This window comes from Festucalex cinctus, chromosome 13 (genome assembly GCF_051991245.1).
Source record: "Festucalex cinctus isolate MCC-2025b chromosome 13, RoL_Fcin_1.0, whole genome shotgun sequence".
NCBI classification, from domain to species: Eukaryota; Metazoa; Chordata; class Actinopteri; order Syngnathiformes; family Syngnathidae; genus Festucalex; species Festucalex cinctus.
The window spans coordinates 17,549,497-17,576,367 of NC_135423.1; the positions used below are offsets into that span (position 1 = coordinate 17,549,497).

Here is a 26,871-nt window from a genome sequence, read left to right on the forward strand (position 1 = left end):
TGAGACCAAAGACAAATTTAGAGATAAGTGTGTTTATTTAGCAATCTAAGCACACAGTTAAAATGTATTTGCGACAATGTGTTTTTGTTTTGTTTTTAGAAATAATTCCAATAAGAATAAGACGTCACCGCATAAAACTCAGGATTAGTAATGATCACAACCAGTCTTTGTTTATCTTTAGTAAAAGAACATTTAAAGAGAACAAGTAACATAAGATTTGGAAGAGAAACATATATGCAGAAAGCCCCGCTACCCCTTAGCCTTCTGTTTTATATTTTTTGGTAAAGCCACGACTATGATTGATGGCATAAAGGAGCCTGTTGTACATTTGCCTTCCGACCGGGTACGGCAGATAGATGGGTAGTAACAGAAGGTAGTGGCAGGTGAGGGCCTCTGGGAAATGGAGATCCAAAGAGCCGGGCAAGATGGCGACTTTCATCTGGATGCTGGACATGCCTGAGAAAGGCACCCTGTCGCAGCCTGTAAGAAAAGCTGATGACAAAGCAAAAAGGAAATCGATGAAAACCTGATGAATTAAAAACATATGAAGGTGCAACACTTACAAAGGAATTTCTTCTTTTCTTCCTCAGTCAGTTTGTCAAACACCTCCCAGAAGACGACAATATTTGGATGGGCAGCATGATACTCGCCCTCATAAACGGTGTTCTGTTTGCAAAGGCAAACCAACAGGATGTGAGCAGTCCTAACACAGTGGCTGGAAGCTGACTCCTCTAACATTTGAAGTGACATCTACAATATGTTTTTGCACACCTGCTTGAATGCATCCCAGTCATAGTTTTCATTTCCCACCATCATCGCTTGCAGCTCCTCCGGCTGGAAGAAGGCCACCACGTCCGCCTCGCACACCTTGAAGAAACCTCTCTTGAACGCCTCAAAGACACCCTCCACTGATTTGTTGAAGGCGTAGTTGACAAAGGCAGTCACAAACTCTTTCCTGGAATGAAGAACATGACATTTGCATGTACCAAATATTCTGTTAATTTGTTTAAAAATTAAATAGATTGCGTTGAATGGCAAAATGTTTTTATTTAACCTAATAAAGACATTTTAAAGCTGTAATTTTAATATTTAGACTATTTTTGCTCATGGTTATACCGTCAGAATCTAATATCGGCCTCTGACTTCTCTTACCACAATAATAAACATTCAGACTCTCCCAATGAATTTTCATAATCGTTGTCTGTCATCACATTAAAATGTGCGTCCTTGAAAAGATCATTTTAACAACTTGTTCTTAGATCTATTTGGAATTGAGGCCGATGTGTGTGTGTTATAATAGCACAAGAAGGAGGTCACCTGAATTAAGATTTTGATAATTCAAAACGTTGATCCAAAATTCAAGCACTTTATTAATTGTGAAGTAAGAATTTCAAGCAGTTTGGTGTAAATGGTGTAAAGTGTAAATAAAATCTTCACATAAAGTGAGCAACCAATCACAGTTCAATTTGTAAACGTTAGGTAAGCTGTGATTGGGTGTTACCTGAGCCCTCAACATGTGATGTCATTTTCAGTTGATAGCAAGTGGCAAAAATGTGTTTTTTAAAGGTGAAAAACAATGACGTTATCACATATTACATTTTTACTGCTGAAAATTGCAAAATTAGTCAAGTTTCCCTTTAAACTTACTTGTTGGAACTTGTGACAATTTTATCAGTGTCTTCTGGATCAAGCTCAACTTTATCACCGCCCCAAGTCACCTGCACAAAAAGAAACAACCACCAGCAAGAATCAGAATCATGGAAGTCGTCACCTGTGTGAGAGTTCACATACGGTAAAAGTAGTCTCCATGTCTTTGAGGACATCCGCGCTGTAGTCCTCTAAGATGCATCGCAATCCCCTGATGAGACAAGGTCACGAATGACAGGAAATTGCAGTTTGCGTTACAGTACTTGCATGTACTATAACACAAACTGTGATGGGAAAATGAAGCTTGATGAACCACTTGCGATATGTTTTGGTGCCTCTAGATGGCGCTCTGGATTTAAAGCTGTAATGTCATCACTTTCCATTGCACTAACCTTTATCGTTAAACCAACAGCACCATCTAGAGGAGTAAAAAAATACTGCAAGCGGTTCATGAAGCTTCATTTTCCCACCGCTATCTGTAATGTGTTATTGCTTTCACATCACTCATTTCAACACAGTTATACTGTACTGTACTTAAGACATCCTACTCACAGTGTTCAAATTAATAAAATCTTAATTACTCTCCAACCGTTGGTTCAAATTCCTTCATGTCGTCCAATGAGGGCTTGACGCCGATTAGCTTCCTGAAGAGAACGAGCGGGAAGGGCATATGGACCATGTTGTTGTTGTGCAGAGCCAGGCCACATAGAACCCCAAACAGGAAGTACGTGTTCTCTCCTACTTTGGGCTGTGTTGACAAAGCGACCAGGTTACATTTGGAATGTCAGACATCATTTAACTGTGGCAAATATCATCATCATCTGAAAGGAGGCCATATTTCCGCATTGTGTCATACCTTGGGGGGGAACCAGGCCAGCGTCTTCCTCTCGTTGTACATGAACAAGTTGGATTGTGGCGCCATCAGCTCGTCAAAGACATGGAGGAAGAGGTCCCTCTTGTTGACATGCAGCACTTTGCCATCATCCACAAACTGCACCTTGGATGGAACAACAATGAAAGAATAAACCACCAAAGAAATCTATTGCAAAACACATACAAAAGTGTTTTTGTTTTGTGTGTTTATAACAGATCGTGTCTCTAATGACTTGGCTTACAAAGAATTATACAAACCCAATTCCAATACCCAATCATGGCAACCACCTGTTCTTAATTAGCCTGTTCACCTGTGGGATGTTCCAAACAGGTGTTTGATGAGCATTCCTCAACTTTCTCAAGTCTTTTTTGCCTGATATCCCAGCTATTTTGGAACGTGTTGCTGCCATAAAATTCTAAGTTCATGATTATTTACTAAAAATAATAAAAGTTCAATTAAGTAGAGGTTGAACATGATTTTCAAATCATTGGATTCTGTTATCTTTTATGATTAACATGTCCAAACTTCACTGGTGTTGGATTTGTACCTGACAATTGCAAACTACACCCACAACAGTAAACATACAATAATAATAATAATAATAATAATAATAATAATAATTAACACAAAAAAAACAGTCAAAACTAATAATTATTATCTTTTCATCAGAAAAAGTTGCTACTTTTACACTTTTCACATGCCAATGATATATGACAAATTGTGTCATGGTCACCTGTAAGGACATGCATAACATTAATCTGTCATTGTACAGTATATATACACACCGTGGGAGTCTTTTTGGCTAATCATGTCACCATCTGTCACAAATTTATAGAATTAGTAAAGTATGTGCTGAGTTTTTTTTTCCAGGTTCATACTGTGTCCCCCTTTGAAGGGGCAGATCTTGAGCCTTGTTTTCCCCCTTGCCTTTCCTTATTTCCATTTTATTTTATTTATTTATTTATTTTTTAATCTGAGAAACTCGGGGCATTGAAAGGCAACCCACCAGGCTTCCTGTTCTGTCTCACCCTGTTAGTCATTGTTTTCATGTTTCTTGGACAGATTACAACTGGGTTAATTGCCCTTTTAGGACTCAATCAAGTCATCTTAATCTGGCTTTAACTTCAAATCTATTGGGTTGAACAACTTGTATTTTACTTGCACTTCCCGATAAGTGTCCCACACCAGACACCTTTTGTCACAGAATTCGGTGGAAGCATACTCGATTTGAATCAGTTCTATTGGTTGAAAACCCCGTTGACCTCTACGACTTGTGGTCAATCTTGAGTTTATTTTAACTGAACCAAACCCAAACACATCTTAAGATTCATTACCAGAAGTTCTTTTTTGAAGGCGCTGTGGTCTGCTGCACCGAGTTGTCTGAAGGTGTCCTCGAGCAGGTGACTTGGTCTCAGTGATAGTTGAAGGACTGGCGCTGTTGAGTGGAAATGCGGGGCCCTCGGACCACCACGATCAAGGTGAGCTGACTGATGACATATGTTGAGACAAAAAAGAGAGATGAATGTGTCTGATGTACTATTAGAGATGCACTATAATAGAGCTCAGGTGGGCATTTAGTAAACGGCTGTCAATGCATACGATACCTTTGTTATAGATGCAATGATATCAAAAGCTGCCACCTTGCAGAACAAATTAAGCACAAAGGGATACCGGCATAAGATGGCAGGTGTGCTGGCATCGTCCTTGACAAAAAGATTAGTAGTTAATAACTAATATAAAATCTTCAAAACTGGTCAGCAAGAAACTCCAGCAATGCAGCATTGTGCACTTTTCAGTGATAAAAGATTACCTCATGTTTTGAAAATGCATGCCAAAGATGGACGTCCTCCAGGAGCCTCATTTCAAAGTCCTCAACATAAAAGGTGCTCAGCGGGACTTTGTAGGACTTCCCTCTTTTGTTTGCCTGTGAAAATATACAGTGGTATTGGCTTTATTTAAAACCCAGGTTTCTATAATATAATATTTGATACTGTATGTAAATAAGTTATGCTCGGATTGTATTGCTGTTCCCTGATTGATATCACAGCCATTGATAATCCTATACATATATAATCTTGTATTTCATATAATCTTGTGTTTTGCCATCTTGGTTATTTGAACACACACACTAGTACACGTGACACATTCAACTCAGTTTCACACTGACAAACTGGTCAGGTCAACACCAAACAATATTGTGACAAGCTTTGTCTGTGAATGTGGCCGAGTGAATTGAAAGAGATGGAGATATGATAAACTTGGAAGTCTTTTCTTTTCAGAAACTGGTCTGTCACAGAGTTCTCTTGCAAAGTGAAACGAAAACATCGTGCTCACTTTGTAGAGGAGCTTGAGGACTTCCAGTACGGCTTTCATGCCTGGAATGTGAGTTAACAAGAGGCCATTTTTGACTGCAAAGTCCAGAGCATTTTTGAACACCAGGATGTGTTGCAACAGCATGTCGGCTGTCATGGAGGACCACCAGCCTCCTGCAAAAAAAAATAAAATAATAAATTGTCAGCATAGTAATTACAACTTTATTTGTTTAGAAGCTTGGCGACATGAATGACAATTTTGGCCACAAGAACCAGTGTAACATGATTGAGTCTAGAAGATTCCATCTAAAAATGAATTATATTTATTTAGCATAGAGTAGTTTAAAGTGGCATAATTTTTCTGCTATGTAGCCCACCTTTTTCAGACTAGAAAAAGTTGACGAATGACATACTAGCTACTGCTTAGTAGTGTTAATTTTTATCGGGTATTTTTAAATTTAGTCTCAGTTTTAGTCTAGTTTCAATCAACGGTTGTTAGTTTTTTATCATAGTTAGTCAACCTCATCCCATTTTTATTTCGTCAACTTTTAGTCGACTATAAATCTAGAATTTTAGTGTTTATTTTAGTCCAAGGAAACATTTTTATTCAAGTAATTTTAGTCAACAAAAACTGTCAACGTTTTAGTCTAGTTCTAGTCGGGACAATATTTTACCCCACGTACATTTTTTTTTTTTAGCAGATAATGATGAATATTTCAGCTCTAAAACTATTTCACATGAAATTTTCTCTCATCTTTTTGATGAAAAACAACTTGACACACCATGCTATGAGCTAGCTAGCCAGTATTAGTTAGAGGTCGGATGAACATGATTGTTGGAACATTGTCGCCGTTGGATTAATGATACGTTATAACTAGAATGTACCGGTACTTCTTCTTCTTTTTTAACCACCTCTTGTCTGTCCCATGTGTTTGTGCATGTTGCACTCGCTGCAGATTTGAAAGGGGGTGTGTCACATGACAGTGTCACATGACAGTGTCACAGTGACAGATTAGTCGAGACAGGATTTTACAAAATCCTATCTTTTTTTGTCGCCTTTTATTTTTTATGAACTAAAATTCCCACAGATATTAGTCCAGTTTTTATTAAGTGAAGTACATTTTCCTCTCGTTTTCATTAGTTGATGAAAATGCGTACTGATTTAGTCCCAGTTATTGTTTATTAATAAGGGTTTTAGTCTAGTCTAGTTTTAGTCCGGTGAAAAGTGTGTGTTGAAGAAAATATTTTTGTTTAGTTTCCGTTGACAAAATTAACACTACTGTTTCCATCTGCCATCTGTAAAATCTTCAGGGAAAAGGGTTCAATAATTGCTAACAAATAATGTTGCCCTCCAAAAAGTCAAACTGAAAGATTTACTTAGCGTTGTCTGAGTCTTCTCGCTCATCTCGTCAATAACCATCGCCAAAGGCAAGACGTAGGACAGAACTGCTGAAGCATCTTGCAGGAGAGGACACGAGAGCAGGACCGCGATGATCTCGGGAGATTTGAGGGAGTTTCGCAAACACGTCAGCATGTTTATCAGTGCTGCCAGATTCATCTGCATGAAAGAGAGCCTCAGTCAGTAATTGCTTAGATTTACAACATGTGCAACAATGGAACCAATAAAGTTGAATGCCACTGAGTTGATACAAGAAAATTACCTCTCTAGTGTAAAGTAGTACAAAAACCTTTGAACTACTGCCATGCATGATATCACGCATCAAATGAATACTTGGCCACATACTGTTTCTTCTTTTTAGATATTTAGGAGCCAAATATTTAGCTTGAGACTTTACATACAAATTAGCATTAAAAGCTTCCACTGTACATGACAAAACTGAAATAACATCAAAACGATGAAAGTGATGCTATTAGGATTTACCTTTTTTTGAATCCATGGCACTGCCAGCAGCTTAGAGAAAGTTTGCCTGGCAGCCTCAAGGTCCACATTCAAGGCATCTGCTTTTAGTGAAAGCCCACTGTGGACAAATATATGACATCATAGTAAGACAGAGAAAGACTAGAAGAAGTGCCCGTCTATACATTCTGCAATATTTCAGCCTAATGGAAGACTCACATGTTTTTTGTGAAACTTGCGACAATGCTAGAATTGGTGAAAAACACCTCAAAGATTTCTCTGTTGGAAAGACAGAAAGGAAAAATAACTGAAAGTTCAACTATTGTGTTGATGGTACTGATTATATTAAATCACTATACTATATAATAAAATTCCCCAAATTGAACCTTTCAGCCTCTGGATTTCCCTTTTTTAATGCCAGCCATTTTTGTACTTTTTCCTCATCAAGCCTTCCGGTAATCTGACGTTGTTTTCCACTCTTGAACAAAAAAAAAAAGAACATAAATGGCAAACTAGATATTAAGATGAAGACATTATTGACACACACTTTACCTGTGATGAAGTGAAAGCAAAGTTTGAGTTCCACCCGGCTGCTATTTTCAAATCTGTTTCGATGGAAGACAAAGAGGAGGAATGGAGAAACAGATAAAAGTCATCTAATTGCTGTACATGTCACTACAATGTGATGAAAAGTACGGACTCCCTAACATGACGACCTGTGGGTGCGACTGCTGCACTGTCAGAGTTCCATGGTAGTTGCACTAGCGTGGGAGTCAGACTGCCCTCTGGTTTTCCAGTCCCAATCTGACCTTTCACCCCACTGCCAAAAGCCCAAATGTGTCCAGAGGATCCCAAAACGAGAGTGTGACGTCTAAAAGAGAAGAGTTGAGCCAGTGAACTGAATGTCTTCATTACACATGCACAATTAACAGTCATAAAAAAATAATATAATGTAAAAAAAATACATAAAATAAAAATGCAATGAATAAATATTTTATTAAAAATAAATAAATAAATACCGTAAATAGGACGGGGGGAAAAAAATAAATAAAAGTACAGTTTCCTACAGCAATTATGGTTGCGCAGAGTTTGGCACCGTCAGTGCCACAACGCGAGTTTATTTAGCATCTAGCAGTCCAGTTATGAACCATGTTCACCTGCCACATGCCACCTGTGAGGCCCCTCCATCAATCCCATCCACCAGTTTGGGCATCAGCTCATTAGCAGAAGAGCCATGACCCAGTTGACCGTGTGCTCCCTCTCCAAATGTATAAACTTTGCCGTCCTGCGAATGGCAGCATCACACCGTCGCATGAATAAACCAGCAGATTACAGTAATCCTGTATTTTGTAGGTGCTAAGGGAAAGGTGAGATCGGTACCTTTGTTAAGACGGCAGTGTGAGCCTCTCCACAAGTGATGAAGGACACACTCAGACGTCTAATAGCAGGAACAACACAGACGTTGAATCTGCCTGTACAGGAGGAAATGAATCACATTCAATCTCTATTGTTTTGCCTACACTGGAAATAAGTACTTAATTTCATCATGTTAATTGGTTGCACATGATTTAAAATGTGTTAAAAATAATAATTAAAATTAAAATCAATAAAAATAAATAAATACAAATATTTAAAAAATTAACGTTATTTTGTCCTTTCCGAAAATAATGCTATAAGTTCACTATGTGGTTACCATTGCTATCAATCCTGTTAAGGCCCAGCTGACCATGTCCATTGGCCCCACAGCAGTACACCAGGCCCGACAAGGTGAGGAACAGCACATGAGCCGCTCCGGCTGAGATCTGGGTTACCGGTATGCCAGTGAGTGTGTGCACCAGCTTGGGTGTGTACTGCAGAGAAATCTGTTTCCCCAAACCCAGTTGGCCGTGACTGTTTAAACCCCACGAGAAGACGTCGCCTCCTAAAAAGTGGAACAAACAAATGCAGGCATTCACTAAACACACTTGTAAATATTATCTTGTAAAAGTAACAACAATTATTGTTCTAGTAATATTAATATGCAAATATGATAAATCATTTGAATTATAGTTCTGTGGCGAAACATGTCAGCCTCCTGTAAGCAGTGATGGCAAAATGAAGCCCCGTAAAGCAGTGAAGCCCTGCAGTGAAATGCTTCACACACACGTAGGGGCTTCAAGATGATTCATTTCCTCGACTACGCTATCATGTTGACAGAAAAATGTATAACATGCTTGGTGCATGCAATAAAATGGTGGGGTGTAAATTATGCTCTAAATACAAAATAATATATATTTGAACAGTGTTTTAACATGAATTGTTCTGTGTTACTTTGTCTATGTTTGCGCTTATGCAACAAGTGAAAATGTGAAATGAGGTAAAATAAAGTGCTTATTCATTTTTATTTAAAAATATTTTTTTCCAAAGTTTTTGGACTTAGGCGGTTTCTTTTTTTTGCAGAGAATTTCACCTGCTTTGGAAAAAAACTCTTTCACATGGTACTGATGAAGCAGGGGTGCATCGATATGAGATAGCAAGTTTGTATAGAATTGGACACGTATATTTCTGTGATTCCCAGTACTGAAGGGGACTTTCAACTGTGAACAGAAAAATGTGAATTTTATGTGTTGTCACATTGTATTTTATTTTATTATTGGAATCTGTTAAAATAGTACCGTAATTGCAGTGCATTACCTTCTGAGGTGAGATCTGCTCAAAGTGCTCCCAAGCAAGGGAAAATCTCTTTCTTGCTGGTTCCATCGCAAAAAGAAGCTCGTCAAATCGAATGCCAAAAGCAAAAAAAAGTAGCGCAATAAGGGACCCGAAAACACAAAAAGTGAAGGGGAATCCATAGCGTTTCTTTGCCGCTTTTATTTCGAACTACACTCAAACCGAGCGAATCATTTCCTGAATCAGTCACGTGGTACACCTGCTTCGTGGGGCTTCAAACGTCATCAACACAAGCATTGACACGCCGTTCATGAACCACTCATCTACATTACTCGGCACACGCTTCAGGGATTCGACCCGAGAAGCACATCACTACCTGTAAGGTCAACGCGACCCATGTAATATAATTAATTACTAGACATCCGATTATTTAAAAAAAAAAAAAAAAGTACATTGATGTGATAAAACACATTGTTTTGTATATTATTGAAATTAATAGTGGATTTTTAAAATTAATGAACAATGAAATATTGGAAAATTCTACACACTGTCCCTTTAAAGGTCTCATTTCAACACACATTATGATACAAAATTACTGTTTGTTCGACGAGCGTAGTCCCACCTTTGGTCAGTGCCATGGAGTAAGAGTTTCCACAAGCAACCTGAACCACTGGTATTTGCACTGGTAAAGGCACTGGACTGCATCCAAGGCTTAACGAAGAGAAAGTCACAGTGAACAGAAATTGGGGGGGAATACTGTTTTGCATAATACGGTTTTTAATGTTAATACTTTTGAAGTGACTTTACAAATGATTAGGTAGGTAATGTTTCAATTCTGCTAAGCCAAGCTCAGTGGCAACCCAAAACAGCAGCATCTACAGAGTTTTTCAGTTCTTTCAAGATACTTTCTGCAGATAGGTAATAAAATGCTCCTGGCCGCTAAAGGAAGGAAATGCATTAAGCCCTTTTTACACTCACTCGCTCAGTATGAAAGCGATGTGGTGCACCACGGAACAAAGATGGCGCCCGGTTGCCAGCATATTGGGAAGTCATTGATTGTTGCAAAAATTGTTCATTTTAAGAAGGTGGAGACAGAGGCGATCAGCAGGAAAAAAAATAAAAATAAATAAAGGGACTAGTACATCATTTACTAATGGCTTAGTGAGAAATTGAAGAGTTCAACCATGAACCAAAAAAATCACTAAATCAGTCCGTCAGTTCCTCTACCAATGGAGGCATGCTGTACGCTGATCAGTGCAGTGTGAAAAGGGCTTTACACATGATTTGTTTTATCCATGGTGCAGTCAGTTAACCAGCAAAACTAAATGTTCCTCCTTTTATTAGTTAACATTTTATCCTACAAATAGCAGAATGGGGATCTTACCTCGGTCTCTGAGCATCAAATAAAACAACAGGTGGTAACCCGAGTTGTCCATCCTCTGCTGCTCCCCAGGAATACACTCTTCCAGATGCACAGAGAACCAGAGAATGGTTCTGACCACAAGCCACGCTCAACACCTCAGGTAGACCCTCCACACGGCCTTAACATGACCACACAACATACATAAAGACAAGCTAACAGTTAGTCTAGCTTCTTCCATTTCTTCTTCTTCATAGCAAAAGTGTGGCGGTGGCAGTAATAGTAGTAGCAGTATTTTTGTCTTACTGTTATTAATATTTCTTTTTAGTAGTGTTTTTTTTTCTGGTTATGTTGCATATTGGCAGCTTTAATTCGGCTACTTTGCTGCCATCTGCTGTCTCATATAAACCAGCATACAACAGTAAACTACCAGGTGTCATCATGTAATGCAGTGTGGTTTTGCACCGCTACTCTACAAAATTACAAAGATAACAAAGGTCATTTTTTTAAACTACATGAATTATTATTATTATTATTATTATTATACAAAAGAGTATCAAAGAGTATAAAAAAAATTTAAATTAACTGTGCGCTCTCTGTCCAAGAAAGTTACAGTTTTGTTTCGTGGTAAGATACAGTAATATCAGTTTCGTTTTGTGTAGAACAAAGGTGCAACTCTATGTTGAATACCACACCCTCAACGTGTCTAATTAAATTGCGTCCTCTACGTGTTGTTATCATTTATATATTATCAATTTAATTGGATTAGTTTCAACTGCTTCATAAGTTATTACTTTACAAAGATAACAAAGGTCATTTTTTAACTACATGAATTATTATTATTATTATTATTATTATTATTATTATTATTATTATTATTATTATTATTATACAAAAGTTAAGTAATAACTTATGAAGCAGTTGAAACTAATACAATTAAATTGATAATATATAAATTATAACAACACGTAAAGGACGCAATTTAATTAGGCCGCAGAAGTTTTTAGACACGTTGAGGGTGTGGTATTCAACATAAAGTTGCACTTTTGTTCTCCACAAAACGAAACTGATCTTACTGTATCTTACCACGAAACGAAACTGTAACTTTCTTGGACAGAGAGCGCACAATTAATTAAAAAAAAAAAAAAAAAAAAAAAGCACACGATGTTAGCTCACTTCTCCCATACTTCAGTTAAAGACATTTTAACGTTAACGTTTGATTTCAACCGTATCTTCTCCAAAAAAAAAAAAAAAAAAAAAAAAAAAAAAAAACATTGTTTCTTTTCCACACATCAACGACAGGAAAATGCAAACGTCATTAAAATGATGATGCTTACCTGAGGTCTTTTCACCTGGAAAAACCTTTCGTCCAAGCTGTCTTTTGGAGTTGCTTCCGTAGGAAGAAACAACTCCATCCTCCAGCAGGAATAAAATATGCTGGTCCCCACAGCAAATGTTAGTTACGACACGAGGGAAGGCCCACGACACGGGACTCGATGATGCCTGTGGACCAAATTGTCCACAGGTGCTGTCCCCCCAGAACAAGACGTCCGACATGTTTCAACTTCAACTACCTTGATGGAGCGATGAGGTCAGCGCCTGCGCGGAGGCAGTTTTAAGTGATACATGATGCCTTCCAGTGCCGTCGGAGATTTTGTTGTCATCGGAAAATGCCAATATTGAATGGACATGTAGGCTTGAACAAATCATATCAAGCATAATGTAAAGTACGGACAATTTATTTGGAGGCATTGGGGTTTGGTTCACAGTGCATACGGGACCACATAGGACCACACTCTTCCTAACCAGAGATGCATGACAAAAATGCTACTTTAAATATGGACAAAATACAGTATTGTATGTACAAACGTGCTCAACACGTTGTCTTATAGTTTCTTTTGATAATATATTTTCATGCTGTGTAAAAGATCCAATAGATCATAAACCAATAAAGGGTTTGAAGCAAAAAAAATAAAAAATAAAAAAAATAAATACATTCCCCAGTGCAAAGGGCTGTCTTGCACAAAAAATATAATAAACAAAAGCCAGCAGCAAGTGCAATAACTTATTTTGTAACCCCCCCCCCCCACACACACACACATCAACCCACTCAAAATTAGCATATGCATGCAGCATGATACCAAGTTAATCCCGCAGAACACTCCAAATCCGCATAAAAATTAAAATAAAATAAAAATAAAAATCCTACTCACGTTGTAGGGCAGCATAAGATTCAGTGTCAGCACACGTCTAGTGGTGAATGGTGATATTAGAAGTAATGCCAATGTCAGACTATGCGATTTTTTTGTCTTACACGACAGTTGCGCTGTCACATTACCCGACAAATTCGCTCCGTGTCATGGACGGGGCGTGTAGTCACACTACACGTCTGAACGCGACAAGACACCTGCCGATCATCGCGTGTTGTCTTGCCAAGAGAGACGCGTCGGTCGGGCTGAAATCGGGCTGTTTTCGTGTAGTCTGACATCGGCATTAGAAGTTAGAACCTCTGCATATTCTCAGTTTGGTACCTGCTTATGTGCATATTTTTTCACGTTTTAATTTTTCTTGTTTTTCTTTCTTTTCACAGACTTTTTGTTTATGAAGAATTTTCTGGGTTCGAAAAAAATAAATAAATGAATCCCCCCCCCCTTTTTTTTTTAAATTGAGTCAATGGACCACTAAGAGTTTGTCACATGACCACATCAGCCAGTTGCCCATCTCTGCTCAAGGAATACTATCATACAGTGGACTCTCACATCTAACACTGGCCTCTGATCAAAGGTTCAAGGAAAATATATGCCTTAAAAACCACAATACAATTTTGCTAATCAAACTGTTAAAGTACAATGCCTGATGCAGGCATACAGCACGAGAGTATCATTGTGGCTTATTAGTCTATATGTCTTTTGTGTTTGTGCGTGGGTTTGTAATAAAATCAACTCATTGTCATCTATTGCCTCATTCTTTTATGAGTGCATTGATTTTTATTTTTTTTATTACAGAAACTGTGATATATAGTTTCATAAACAAAGACGCGATTCCCCCCAAACACCAGTTGTGTGAACAATTCAAACCTTGGCAGCAATCTGACTTTTCCAGGTGTTACTCAAGTTCATGACAGTACTATGAAGAACATAGTAGCTAAGACCATGTAATATTGGGTGTTTCCAGCGGTAACCACCTCTGTGGTCCCACACTGGAACAGCAGCCTTTCAACTGACTCCTCAATTTTTTGCTGGATCTGAATGCATCCTCCCCACCTATGAAGGTCCCTGAAATAGAATACACACCTACTGATCCATCCTGAAAACCCACAAACACGCACTGCTGTTCATGCATGAGCAGCGTCAACGGATCCTTACACAGAAACACCCTGCCGACTTTTTCTCCATCAGAGAGTTGTAGCACAGTGAGGATGGGATGTGTGTGCTGGGAACAGACACAATCCCGTTTTGTACATTCTGATATGTAAGCCATGTAACATCCACTTTCATCCAAGCAGGCTCTCATTACAGTACCTTCGGCTTTAAACGAGCACAATCTAACCTGAGACACGTCCAAGAGGGTGATAGCATCATTCTCGATAGACAACAACGCAAAGCTCCCATTTGACGCCATCTGAAAACTTTCCGGCTGACAGTAAAATGTCGCCGGCAGCCAAAAGTGCCTACACACCGTCTCGTCGGACATCTTCCATGTGTAGATCCCCCCTGAGGCGACCACCACGACCACAAAATCGGCATGCTGGGAAAGCGTGCGGAAAGCAACGACATCTTCTGAGCTTTCAACTCTGGGGAAGCTTTTGTTGATCGTGCCCGACCACAAGCTGGCAGCCAGCAGGTCTCCGCCATGGAGGCCAATGAGAAAGGTGCTCTCAGCTGACACCTGTGCATCAGAAAGATACAGGTGAATACCACATACAACACTCCCATGTGTTATCTTCCAAACTCGAGAGAGTCCTTGCTCACAAACGCTCACGCCAAAGTTACAATTTGGTGTAATGAGAACATCTGTAGCTTTGCTTCCACCTATTCGAAGGATATTTTGTCCCGTTTCGGTCTGCCAAATGTAAATATCTTCAGCTGAGAGTGTCACAAGGGTCACGTCATCCGGACTAAGACGTATCTTTTTCACCGGATCGCCATGCAGGAAGTTAGCATGCGGAAGACCTGCCGCCAAGCTCCACCTCCACACCGTATCCGTCCCGTCTGTAGTGTAGAACCACCGTCCTGTTTGCGCCACCACCAGATCTTTGACCCCACATTCCATTTTTGGAGATTCACCAGCAACATAAAGCATTCGCGAATCCCACGTCAGAAGGCAGCCGTTGTCAGTGACGCATACAATATCTGAGGTGGTTTTAAGGAGTGTATGAGGTAGCGTGTTAGCCTCTAAGGAGAGGACGCACTGTCCTGTGCTAACCCGCCATACCAACACCAGGGAACAGGCGTCCAATAAAGCCAGGAAATGGTGTCCATCCTGGGAGAAAATTGCTTGAACGAAAGCTTGACCTTGTGGAGCCAAGAAGTGGTCACACTTCTTCCACTCACATGTATCCCACACTGTGACCTGGTCACAACCGCACACCAATAAACTGCTGATTTCACCCGAGTAATCACTATTGAGCATGTTGTCAAAATCCCTCCCAGCTGAGATTTCTTTAACCAGTCTTGGCGTTTGTGTTTTGGCAGGAACATTCCAGAACTTCACATCTCCCGATCTTTCAACACAAGCCATTTCCTGTTTATCCTCACAGAGGATTATCAACATTATTGCACTGTGGTTTGAACAAGAGTAAAGGAGGCTGCAGTTGTCCGTGTCAAATATCGACACAGTGCCGTCATCTTGGCCGCAAAAAAGGCGGGAACCACACAAGAAGAAACCCACACAGGTTACGCAGCTCGGACACTGCAACTCTTTCACAGTCACGTTGGAGGCATCAAAAAGTCCCACAACGCTGTCCTGCTTCCACCACACGGATAGCCGTCTTCCAAATGTCACAAAACCTTCTAACTTGTTCAGTGTGTGCGAGGTTTTGACCTCCGTAAGGATTCCTGGAGCGTTAACATCCCACAAAAATAGTTTGTTGCATAAGGTGGAAAATAATGTGAATCGGTGGCTGCTTTTCACTCCGGCAAACTTGAGCTCAGAGCTTGACGATACTCGCACGACACCAAAGCTCGAACCATTCCAGATCCACGCCGAGCCATCACACATCACCTCTGCGATCGTCCCACACTGCGTCCCGGCGGCGGACACAGTGAGATATTTCGGTCCGCCGTCACACTCGAGATGCCGAAGCAAGGCGACGGTGTCGGGAGCAGGAGAAAGAACAATTGCCAATCTTGAGCTTCTCTCACTTCTGATCTCGTCGACATAACTTCCAAGCGCAGGAAAGAGCTCCACATATGGAAGCAGGCTCGCCTCCATCAACGTGGGTAGCTCCAACGGGGAACTCTGCAGGAAACAGGACGAGGACGCCAAAATGCCCGCCAGGATTGCGCCTTCCCTGAGATTGTCCCAAGATCCCTCCTCCTGCCTTAACATGGCCACGAGATCCCTCAGGAGGCCCGCCTTCACCAAAACATGATGGAACCTCCATGACATCAACACCTTCCATCTTAACTCCAAACTGTTGCTTTCTTGCAAGTGATACACCAACTCCACAGCTTCTCTCCCATTAACAGCATCTACGTATCCTCTCGTTTGCACACTGCCCTCATCTTCAAGACATGCATTCCATCCACTCATAAAATAATCCGCCATCTCTGAATGAATTTCTTTCCTGGCCTCACATGTGTCAAAATAAGTTTTTGCCACCACAAGTCCAAAATGTCTGCTCACCCAGAACAAAACTTGCCTCCCTATTACAGTCCTCCTGATGAGAAAGGCCTTCATGTCTAGAAGCAGTCTTTCCACATCAACTTGTGCGACCTGATTGGCTTTGGACAAAATATCGGCCAGTTCCGTCTCAGTGAGTCCTACTCTGGAGAGGGACAGGTAAGAGACGGCACGAGCAACCACAGAGGAAGGATATTTGGACTCCAAGTGATCCAGCCAGACGGCAATAGATGAATGGACGCCGTTAGGGAGATGTGACTCGGACACTTCAGAATCTAAGAGGACAACAAAATAAACAGATGAGACTAAATGTAATCAAATAATTTGGGTTAGTTTGCCATACCTGAGCACCAGAGTGATGTGTGAGCATGAAGTAGGCGGACGTAGAGGGTAAGACAACAGGAAGTCAGCGCCTGGTTCACCAGTGCCAGTTGTCCCGAAGTCACTCTCCTCCCCGAGTTGCTTAGAAGTGACATCAGCACCTTTAGACATTGTTTCCTGTCCGCAAAACCCAGCAGTACATGCACATAACCCGCCTGTGAAACAAAACCAGGCGCACTGCACTCTGGGTAGTGTAGTTTGATGATCTCCATAAGTCGAGTTTGGTTGGAGGAGACGCTGATGATCATTTTGACTCCAGGAGGAAGAGGGTTGGGCAGGCTTTTGATGATTTGTACAGAAACGTTATACCCCATCTTGCGCACCCCGTCCAGAATCACAACTAAAGGCTTTTTGGAAGACGGAAGCAAGGAGAGAAGTGAGCCGAGACATTCCGTTGCCTCACATAGACTGATGTCAGGTTTTTTGATGGCCCTCATCACAGTTCTCAGGTTAATGTGAATGGCGTCAGATTCAATGACACCTTGGGAATAATGGCCAGCATTGAGGTCGCAGCAGGTGTCCTGGGAAGATGACGAGAGGCCATAACACCTGAGGATTTGATAGCACAATCTGGACAGAAGGCGTTCGGGGGAAGCGAAGTGTAGTAAGTCTGTAAAAAAGGTGACCACAGCAGGAGCAGTGTCATGCAGCCAGGATTTCATCTGCAGACAGATAAGTAATTTTAATGTTGATGTTGTCATTACACATTCAATTCATATGCTTTCTTCATGAACAATAAGCTCTTGATGGTACATTTTGTCACACAACTGTTGCTATTATGTCCTTTATATATTGTTTACATATTTACTTAATGGTCGGTGGGAAAGAATGACACATCATATCTCTGTCCTGGCTGCATGTTGATTAATATTACGTTTGTGGAATATGAATAAAAGCGACAAAATCCAGCCATTTTTATCTACCTCAGCGGGTGGGCATTTTGGCACTTGCTGTCGACTGAAAATGGCATCACATTTGCTCAGGGTTCAGGAAGTGACCAATCACGGTTCACCTGTTTTTTTTAGTTTGATCATGTAACATTCGCAAGCTGAGCCGTGATTGGGCGTTACCCAAGCCCAGAGCAAATGTGATGTCATTTTCAATCGACAGCAAGTGGCAAAATGGCCACCCCGAGAGATGGCTGAAAATGGGTGGGTTTTGCATATATATATATATATATATATATATATATATATATATATATATATATATATATATATATATATATATATATATATATATATATATATATGTATATATATATATTGCTAAGTGTTAACTGCTAGCTAACAGCTAATGCTGTAAAAATTGTAGTTGGTAATATTCATGTACCTGTTGAGCACAATGAGCCAGCAGCACCGTTTTCCCGGCACAAGGACCTCCTGTCAGCACAAGTGGCCGCTGTTGGTCACTCTGCTGAACATACGCTCGAACCTATGGAAAGTTAACCGTCAAGCTGATGTCTTTTCAAGCTTAGATCAGATCAAATTTCTTGACTTTATTTAAAAATGACCTCGTCCACCTCAGGCCTCGTGATGATGTAAAACTTCGACAGGATGCCACATAGTTCGTCCTGTTCGACTTGCTCTCGTGCCAAAGCATCACTGAGATAACAGCTTCCTGTAATGTTGTCCGTCAACCTCACCAGGTCAGAGTACACCTGATGGCAGAGCAACTCTGCGTACGTGCGCCTCCGCGCTGTGCTGTAACCATTGCGAGGGTCACACTCTGTGGTGGTGGTGTAAGCCTCAAGCTGGTGCGAGTCGATGAGGCTTCTCAAGAAGTTGTCAATCAGATCGGAGAGTAAATTTTTCTCACCAGATGATTGGTTGGAGTTGGGGAAAGTGCCCTGGAAGTGTATTGCAGATGTGAAGCTGTAGCTGGAAGCACAAATTATTCCTGGGCTAACTCCCTCTGTATCTATATGTGTACTGAAATTGGCTGGCCAAATACTTATTTGTTTTTGTTTTTTTAAAATAAATCTCATAACACAAAACCTTTACAGTCTTTTTTCCACTTCTTTCACTAACCATGTCTCACCTCTTGTTCCGCCTTTAGATTGGTGATTTTGTGAACGTAAACAAGACAGCGCCTGATGACATCATCAGGGGGACACTTGTCCAGGGCAAAGCGTAAATCGCATTCAAGGACTAAATAGCCAGAAAAAAAAAGACATATGCATATGATTAACAATGAAATGCACACTTGATGTCCAGGCTGAGCTAGCGCACCTGATCTGTTAAATGTGACGTCTTTCCCGTCAGGCAGAATCTTCCTTTGCACACACATGCTCACAGCAGTCTCAAACACCTTCATCAGATCCTCCATGTGATTCTCCTCCTTTGAATCAATGAAGTCAACAACTACCATTATGTACTAACAATACTAATTATATTAATATAGTCCATTATGTTTTAACCTGAGGCAGGCACGAGCGTCTCAAGCAGAACGACGGTGGAATGACGTTCTCATCTCTGCGGTAAACTCTCTCCAGCTCTCTGGTGCTGAGGCCCGCCTGCTGGATCTGCTGCAGCAGCAGGTGGAAATGTGACACTTCCACCTGGGTAGGAAGACCGGGCCTGCCGTACTCATGTCCTAACAAAGCCTTGCAGCACCACCGTGTGGACAGGGAAGGAATAATTAAAATTGAAATAATTATTAATAATTTGTATTATTATAATTATTAACCATTAACCATAATTATTATAAAGTAATTATTATAATAATTAATAATAATAATAATAATAACAATAATTATTATTATTATTATTATTATTGAGTATAATTATTAATCATATTAACAGATAGAATAAAATTGGAAAATAAGATGATTATTAGAGGTTTAGGTATCTGCCTTAATTACTTGGTGATATTTTATGCATTTTTTGTTATTGGTTTTAAACCATTCCCACGTTTCCTATAAACATCTCTGTGTAGTTTTTGCCACAGTACACAGTATTAATTAAATAATAATTATTTATAATAATAATTAAGAATAATTAAAATTGAAATAATTATTAATAATTTGTATTATTATAATTATTAAAAATTAACAACAATAATAATAATAATAATAATAATAATTATTATTATTATTAGGTTTATTGATTATAATTTTTACTTATATTAACAGATGCAATACAATTGGAAAATAATAATAATAAAATAATACCTATTTTATAGTCTTGACATACACTAGCTCCCAGTGAACTACATAATTTACATAATTATATTATTGGTCGGGCGGCATGGTAGTCGAGTGGTTAGCACGTCCGCTTCCCAGTTCTGAGGTCTCCGGTTTGAGTCCAGGCTCGGACCTTCCTGGGTGGAGTTTGCATGTTCTCCCCGTGCCCGCGTGGGTCTTCTCCGGGTACTCCGGTCTCCTCCCACATTCCAAAGACATGCATGGCAGGTTAATTGGGTGCTCCGAATTGTCCCTAGGTGTGCGTGTAAGTGTGGATGGTTGTTTGTCTCTGTGTGCCCTGCGATTGGTTGGCAACCAGTCCAGGGTGTCCCCCGCCTACTGCCCAGAGCCAGCTGAGATAGGCGCCAGCAGCCCCCGCGACCCTTGTGAGGAATAAGCGGTCAAGAAAATGGATGGATGGAAGATGATTATTAGAACTTAAGGTATCTGCCTTAAATACTTGACAAATACGTGACATTTTATGCATTTTTTTTTTGTTTGTTTGAAACCATTCTCAGGTTTCTTATAAACACCTCAGTGAAGTTTTTTTTTTGCCACAGTACACAGGATTAATTAATTAATAATTATTTATTATAATAATTAATAATAATTACAACTGAAATAATTAAAATAATATTTATTATAATAATTATATTAACAATATACAGCTGAAATTAGTCTGATGCAAATGATTAACTGCTCACGCTGTCCGCTATACTGTTGGGTATATGGCTTTTGTTACCATAACAACTAGTGGCGCAACTTGCATATACAGTAACTAAAAAAGCAAGTAAATTGTGACACGGACGCTAGCCCCCAGGAAGACGGCACTTCTGGAGTCAGCACTTCATCACCAAGGTGCCAACAACTGTCAATTAGTTTGAGAATGTGTATGTGGCGCTTGCAGCAAACAGCACTGAACAATCAACATGTGCTTATCATAAGTCAGCGGATGAATATTTTAGAGATTTAGATTAAGTATGACATGAATCCTGCTCATGCATTTACCAATAAAAAAGGTCCGGCAGAGCTTTCTCTGCACTCTTTTATCAGCTCTTTTCTGGTGTTTTCACCTGGCCAGTGGCTGGGATGAATGGACTCATGTGGGTCGATCACCTGTACATTCAAACACACGCATGCACGCAATCATGCTGCTAAAACAACACAGTGAGGTTCCAACAGTCTAATTACGTAAACTGCTGAATAGAGTTGGAAAAATGTGGCCTCGATAAATGACATTGTTTAGTTATTTGACAATAAAATGAGCAAACTATCAGGAGTTGTAACGAAACGGAACTGCACACAATACAAGCTCAAGTAAAATTGAAATGATGATTTCACAATGATAATAATATTCCATTTTAATCAACGCTATACCATAAATTGTTTTTGACTGAATGTTTACCACTGTGTGAAGTGTGTATTCACCCTGAAGTCCACGCCCAGCTTATGTCTGCAATGCTCTCGTAGTTTGGGGAACACAACCTCTCTTAGAGCTCTGCGCTCCAACACGCTGTCTGTAACATTACAAAATTGCACATAAAACAATGACAACCTTGACACGCGATGAAAATTCTGGTAGTCCTTCAGAGACTTCCTCAACGTACCTGCAGGGTTAGAGCACAGATAAAGTTTCACGCCGGACGAACTGACGCGGCGGTTGGGAGCAGCTTGATCCATAAGTTGTTTTGAATGTTCACTAAATAAGTCGCATTGTCCGACTTGCCTCACTGGGCTGGTGTTTGTCTTTTCCCTCCATCTGCACTCTGATACAGGAAATTCCGCACTTGGGTTATATATAGTGCGAGAGACTCTGTTCACACCCACTTCTTGTGCCTGGTACACAACAGGGACATGTTTGTTAATTATACACAATGAATTGACGTGGACATTTATTTCTAGGACAGGTGGTGCACACGCAAACACACACGCGAAGGCAAACTCTATTTCCAATATTGTTTTATTAATTAACATTTGTACACAATAAATACAAACTTAGCTTTTTGTACAGCCAATAATCATATGCAGAAAGACATTTGCACCTGTTCTCATTATTTGTCACCATGGCAACAGCCCGACTAGAGAGAAGGCCAGTGGTTCTACCACTTTGTAATAATTAAAAGGAAGATCAAAACTGGTGGATGCAATGAAATAAAAGAATTATACCAAAAAAAATAAAAATAAAATAGTATGGCAATACAAAAGGACTGTTGAAAGAAGGGATTAAAAAAAATGTTTTGTTTTGGGGTTTTTTATATTGGAGACCGGAAACAAAACATTTTACAACAGACTGATTGAGACTTTAAGAAATGAGTTTCTGAGGGAGGCTGATGTAAACAATAAACTTCAAAACAAGTTTCAACATCATATAATAAATTAAGATCTCAGAGAAATCAAGGCGAGGCTGCCGTTCTTGTTGCCTTGACCACACACCTTTTAAGATTGTGATCGGTATTACTACTAACAGCAGGGGGACACAAGTTTTGGACCAATACTGTAACTAATTCCAATGTGGATGAAACCACTGATGATCATAATGGATGCTACATAACATGTTAACACGGTATTTCGGTATCCTTTTTTGATGGTAACGTAGTTGACCTACATTTGTGCCATCCCAAGTCTTCACTATATCTATACTGTCTATTTGGTCAATGTAAAAAGTATATAAAAAGAAAAAAAGGGGGGAAAAAGTGCAGCTTCAAACATTACAGGAGCACTGACAATTATTTTTTTTTTAATTTCTCAACGGTATTCTGGCTAAGATTTTGAGATGTTTGTCAACTACACTCAAAATTAAAAAACAGAATATCACTCCTCACCTCAAAAAAATAAATTGTGAATTGGATTTTATATATTTAGTTTTAATAAACTGATTCCACATTTAGTTAGTTGAACTATGGAGAGGTATTAGACAAAAGTAGTTTTAATGTCACAAACACTTCTTCTATCCCATAGAACAGAAAAATACTGTGTGGGAAAATCAATGACAGTTCTGATGAAGGCTGACGTGTAAGCCAAAACTGTCAGCCAGGTAAGAGATTAGAGAACCCTCTCTTTCACCAAAAAAACAAAAACATTTGTCTCAACACAATTTCCACCTAATTATATTGATCGTCATCTCCATCTCAAATGTAAACACACGTTAACAATAGCAAGTTACTGTTAGTTAAACACCATGTTACACTATCCAAATTAAATTGTGTGGAAACGTTATTAAAGAAAATTGCAATTTAAGCCAATTTTGCAATTTTTGGGTATATGAAATTAGTATGCCATTGAGCTGCTGATGCATCTTTAAATTCTATCGATTTACTCTGAGAAACAACCTCTCTGGTGTAAATATGTAAAAAAAACAAAAACAAAAAATATATATATAAAAAAGTGGTATCTCAGAAAAAAACAAAAAAACAACAACAACAAAAAACACAAAAAAACCACATTCTTCACTGGAAACATTCTAACAGTACAAATCCTATTGTTTGTATCAGTTAAGCAAAACACCAACTTAGAATGTCCACAATGCCTCAGTCTCTTTTGAAGAAATTGAAATGAAAACATCAGTGCCACTGAAACCAAGAAGTCAGCATAGATTCACAATGAGCAGAGTTTCTGACTCCAGCATCATCTCTGGTGTGGAGGTGCTGCTACTTTACAGGGGGATGCAGAAATAAACAAAAGTGCTACGCTGCCGTTTGGCAAGGACTTTAAAGGCTTGAAAGGTATTGAATTAAGGGGTTTCCAGTGAGATGCACAAGAGAAATGAACTTGGCGCCCTTTGAATATCATTTGCATGTGTCCATTCAGCGCTTCTGTTCTATTTTAGCCAGCGCTGATCAAACACATGACAAAATTGTATTAAGAATGATGAATGATGGTACTTGATGCAAACACACAGATTGTCAGGTAAAGAACCGATGTAATGTGAAAGAAGCTATGGTGGCAAATGTGATCGAATGAGTCAGCCCCAAAAACAAAAACACAGCAGAGCCTCTATGCCAGAAATACTGTCCGTCCGTATAATTACAATGATACCTAACTCAATACCAAATCAGTCTTTCGGTGCTTTTAACATCACTTAACGTTCAACCAATTGCTGAGAGAAGATACAGCATGTGTGTGTGTGTGTAATATGACATAACTGCATACAGTTTGCGTATGTGAATACAATGACAGCCACCGAGTTGCACTCACTGCCAACGAACAGTACAGACAAAAGTTAGAGGGGGAGAAAGAACTGGCGGTGAAAGAGTTAGCGGGAAGAGCAGAAGGGAGGGTCCAGCCTCTCCTTTCTCTCTTTCCATTTCTCATCTCCTTCCAATTGTCCTTCCAAGCCCTCCTTCCAACTATATTTACAATGCCCTTTCAGAATAACATCTTGTGTTCAATTAGCCGAGTACTGTAATATGAGCATAACATTCCTACAACAACAGTAATGTACTGTACTAATACACATGAAATACGCACTGGAGGATGACGAGAACTATAAATGGCAAGCGGTGGGATGTCCTTGCTCATTCTCATTAAGCTTACTTTTTAGGAAATGCACTCATGACTTGGGAAAATAATTTGCATTTACCACCAATCAGATGATGAAAGGAAAATTGACCTTGCTATGGGCTAAGAATTCGGAACTCCAATATGGGACCAATTTTTTTCTTTTTTTTTTTCAGCGGCATGTCAACATTTGCGCTTATATGCTTGACCGTTGTTTTATTGTACATGACATCATACAGGATAGCACAATGGTGTGTTGTTTTTTTCTTCATTTTTGTGATGGCAAAGAGGAAATGTATGTTTTGCAGTGGCCTGAAAGAGGAAGTCAACCCCAACATTTTCTTGACACTAATATGTTGTTGGTTGTGCCCCTACTAGTCTAAACGCGGCATTCCAATTAATATTGTGTGTGTGGAATATGAATTAAGCATCAAAATCACCCATATGTATCCATCTCATGGAGCGGCCATGAAAATGACATCACTGTTGTTTAGCGCTCAGCCAATGACCAATCACAGCTCAGCTTCAAAAACCAGCTTAGCTGTGATTGGTTGTTACCTGAGGAACTGTGATGTCATTTTCAGTCAATCAACAAGTGGCAAAATGGCTGCTCCATGAGATGGATAAAAATGGGTGATTTTGCTGCTTAACAAATATTCTACAAATGCAATATTAATCTGAAAAACATATTTTGAAAAATGGTGCTTCATAAAATGTAAATAAAATGTTGGGGTTGACTTCCGCTTTAATTTAACATAATCAGATGCGTTTGTGATGACTCAGCAGCGTCGACTGCTTTCAATCCAGAGGGTCAGTGAGTCTCGGGTGTTCAATTTAACTCGTTAGCAGCATTTCACCTCTGTTGGGCCTCAAATTCCTCATTCGACTTCCCGCATTGGCCGCTTCCATGCAAAAACGAGCCGGGAAACAGCCAACGGTCAGCGTAAAAGTGGCCATATGTGATCTGACAGACCTGATCATGTCAATGAAGTGTTGGAGACATATTGACAGAATGGTGGTAAAGTACAAATTATTTGCCTCAGTCCTCATACACAATTATTTGTGTCATAATGAAAAAAAAAATAGAAGTAAGCTTAACAAGATCAGAAGAACTTTTCCAACACTCCTTCCCTCTGCAAACATTCTTCCTCATCCTCCTCTTCAGTGTGCACTGGGCCTCAGCCCAATGAGGTGAGGTTTTAAGGCAAGAATGGAAGGAGGTGGGAGGGCGCAGAGGGACGGCTGCACTTCATTAGGAAGCAAATACAGAAGAAATTTAACTGGGTAGCCTGCCTCCCCCACACTCCTCGATTCCCTCATCCACAATTTTAGGATAAAAGACGATGAGGGCTAGCTTGAGTGGGGGACGGGTTCAGTTCCGTTTTCATCAGTTTATTTAAGGTCAGAGACGTGCCAGTGGGATACCGGCTGCCATCAGTTAAACATGTTAAGGAGTGTGCGTCTGACCGCCTGCCATCTTGTGTCTCGGTTACACCAGCGTGATCTCCACCTCCTCCGCCTTGTCGCTCTTCCCATGTTGTCGGCGGGACTGCTGTTTGGGTGGTGGAGGAGCAGCACGCACCTGAGAGACAAACAAAGGACATATAATTGAGTTTGTTTCTTATCTGGCGAGACCTCTGACCTGAAATGTGATGACGACGTGAGTGGTAGTGCATCAACATAAACAGTACCTTACTATAAGTTGACTAATAGCAAAAGAAGAACAAAATGTAGTACAATGTGAAATAAGCTGTGTAATAACTGGACCACCGACATCAGATCTTCCCACATATACAGAACATTTAATATGTTGAGAGAGTGCATGAAAAGCAATGGATAAGATGGTTGGATGGATAAAATATCGTACACCGTAACTGTACTGATGCCTGTGTTTACAGTACACAAATCCTGTTTTCCAATCTAATAAACTTAGCAGCTCACAATACTGTATACATCATTAATCATGCCCAGAAAAGAGCAATTGCACATTAAAAAATGAACCTACAGCCATTGTTTTTTTTTTTTTTTTAATTTGTAGTCTTAAAATGCAGGATGATTGAGAATTCAGCAAAAATGAGTCTGAGCTTGAAGCACTTCCTGTTTTCCAACCATCCATCCACCCATTATCCAAATCGGTTTTGCTTCTTTAAATTTAATGTTGTGCTGCCACCTAGTAGCCAAAATTGGAATTACATTCCAAACTAGAACAAAATTGAGTTATAATATGGCAACCCCCCCAGAACCCGCGATGGAAGGGGGGTTTAG

The 26,871-nt window shown here is 39.8% G+C and overlaps 3 protein-coding genes across 6 annotated transcripts in view; all 3 read right to left on the reverse strand.

The window, feature by feature from the left end:
- Positions 1-16: 16 nt before the first annotated feature.
- LOC144032853 (E3 ISG15--protein ligase HERC5-like) lies at positions 17-12,270 on the reverse strand. 2 transcript variants are annotated; one of them, XM_077540333.1, is made up of 23 exons: positions 12,038-12,270; positions 10,725-10,881; positions 9,963-10,051; positions 8,385-8,612; positions 8,072-8,163; positions 7,849-7,976; positions 7,408-7,562; positions 7,244-7,296; positions 7,078-7,169; positions 6,911-6,970; positions 6,716-6,812; positions 6,211-6,391; positions 4,856-5,007; positions 4,332-4,445; positions 4,126-4,224; positions 3,856-4,008; positions 2,504-2,644; positions 2,229-2,395; positions 1,792-1,858; positions 1,648-1,718; positions 772-955; positions 564-666; positions 17-492 (listed from the first exon to the last, which is right to left on the reverse strand). In XM_077540333.1, exons 1-23 carry the CDS (start codon positions 12,255-12,257, stop codon positions 257-259), a joined length of 3,039 nt encoding a protein of 1,012 aa, XP_077396459.1. In that variant the 5' UTR covers positions 12,258-12,270; the 3' UTR covers positions 17-256. The 2 variants fall into 2 exon arrangements, with proteins under 2 accessions (XP_077396459.1, XP_077396460.1); XM_077540334.1 differs by lacking the exon at positions 9,963-10,051 and having other exon boundaries at positions 12,038-12,187.
- A 1,376-nt stretch (positions 12,271-13,646) lies between these two features.
- Positions 13,647-21,855, reverse strand: LOC144033821 (NACHT and WD repeat domain-containing protein 2). Of its 2 annotated transcripts, XM_077542159.1 has the most exons (10): positions 21,717-21,855; positions 21,538-21,626; positions 21,118-21,225; positions 19,345-19,530; positions 19,157-19,265; positions 18,966-19,075; positions 18,439-18,774; positions 18,258-18,359; positions 16,888-17,587; positions 13,647-16,819 (listed from the first exon to the last, which is right to left on the reverse strand). In XM_077542159.1, the coding sequence occupies exons 1-10, from the start codon at positions 21,787-21,789 to the stop codon at positions 13,845-13,847; spliced, it is 4,788 nt and encodes a 1,595-aa protein (XP_077398285.1). In that variant the 5' UTR covers positions 21,790-21,855; the 3' UTR covers positions 13,647-13,844. The 2 variants fall into 2 exon arrangements, with proteins under 2 accessions (XP_077398285.1, XP_077398286.1); XM_077542160.1 differs by lacking the exons at positions 19,157-19,265; positions 19,345-19,530; positions 21,118-21,225; positions 21,538-21,626; positions 21,717-21,855 and having other exon boundaries at positions 18,956-19,073.
- A 196-nt stretch (positions 21,856-22,051) lies between these two features.
- The window catches only part of fchsd2 (FCH and double SH3 domains 2), a 46,732-nt gene continuing 41,912 nt past the window's right edge, over positions 22,052-26,871 (reverse strand). For both annotated transcript variants that reach the window (XM_077541568.1, XM_077541567.1), the window contains one exon: positions 22,052-26,188. In XM_077541568.1, coding sequence (XP_077397694.1) covers positions 26,096-26,188 — 93 coding nt within the window. In that variant the 3' untranslated portion in view covers positions 22,052-26,095. The remainder of the gene's footprint in view (positions 26,189-26,871) is intronic.

Excerpts from the sequence above, each read along its gene's own strand:
- LOC144032853 (XM_077540333.1), bottom strand. The coding sequence starts at position 12,257 with ATGTCGGACGTCTTGTTCTGGGGGGACAGCACCTGTGGACAATTTGGT. Across the intron at positions 10,882-12,037 it reads TCCAGGTGAAAAGACCTCAG|GCCGTGTGGAGGGTCTACCT; the intron begins GTAAGCATCATC and ends GGTCATGTTAAG. Across the intron at positions 10,052-10,724 it reads TTTGATGCTCAGAGACCGAG|CCTTGGATGCAGTCCAGTGC; the intron begins GTAAGATCCCCA and ends CTCTTCGTTAAG.
- LOC144033821 (XM_077542159.1), bottom strand. The coding sequence starts at position 21,789 with ATGGATCAAGCTGCTCCCAACCGCCGCGTCAGTTCGTCCGGCGTGAAA. Across the intron at positions 19,531-21,117 it reads CTGCCGGACCTTTTTTATTG|GCTTTGTTAGGACATGAGTA; the intron begins GTAAATGCATGA and ends TGGTGCTGCAAG. Across the intron at positions 18,775-18,965 it reads ATCTAAAGGCGGAACAAGAG|GGCACTTTCCCCAACTCCAA; the intron begins GTGAGACATGGT and ends ATACACTTCCAG.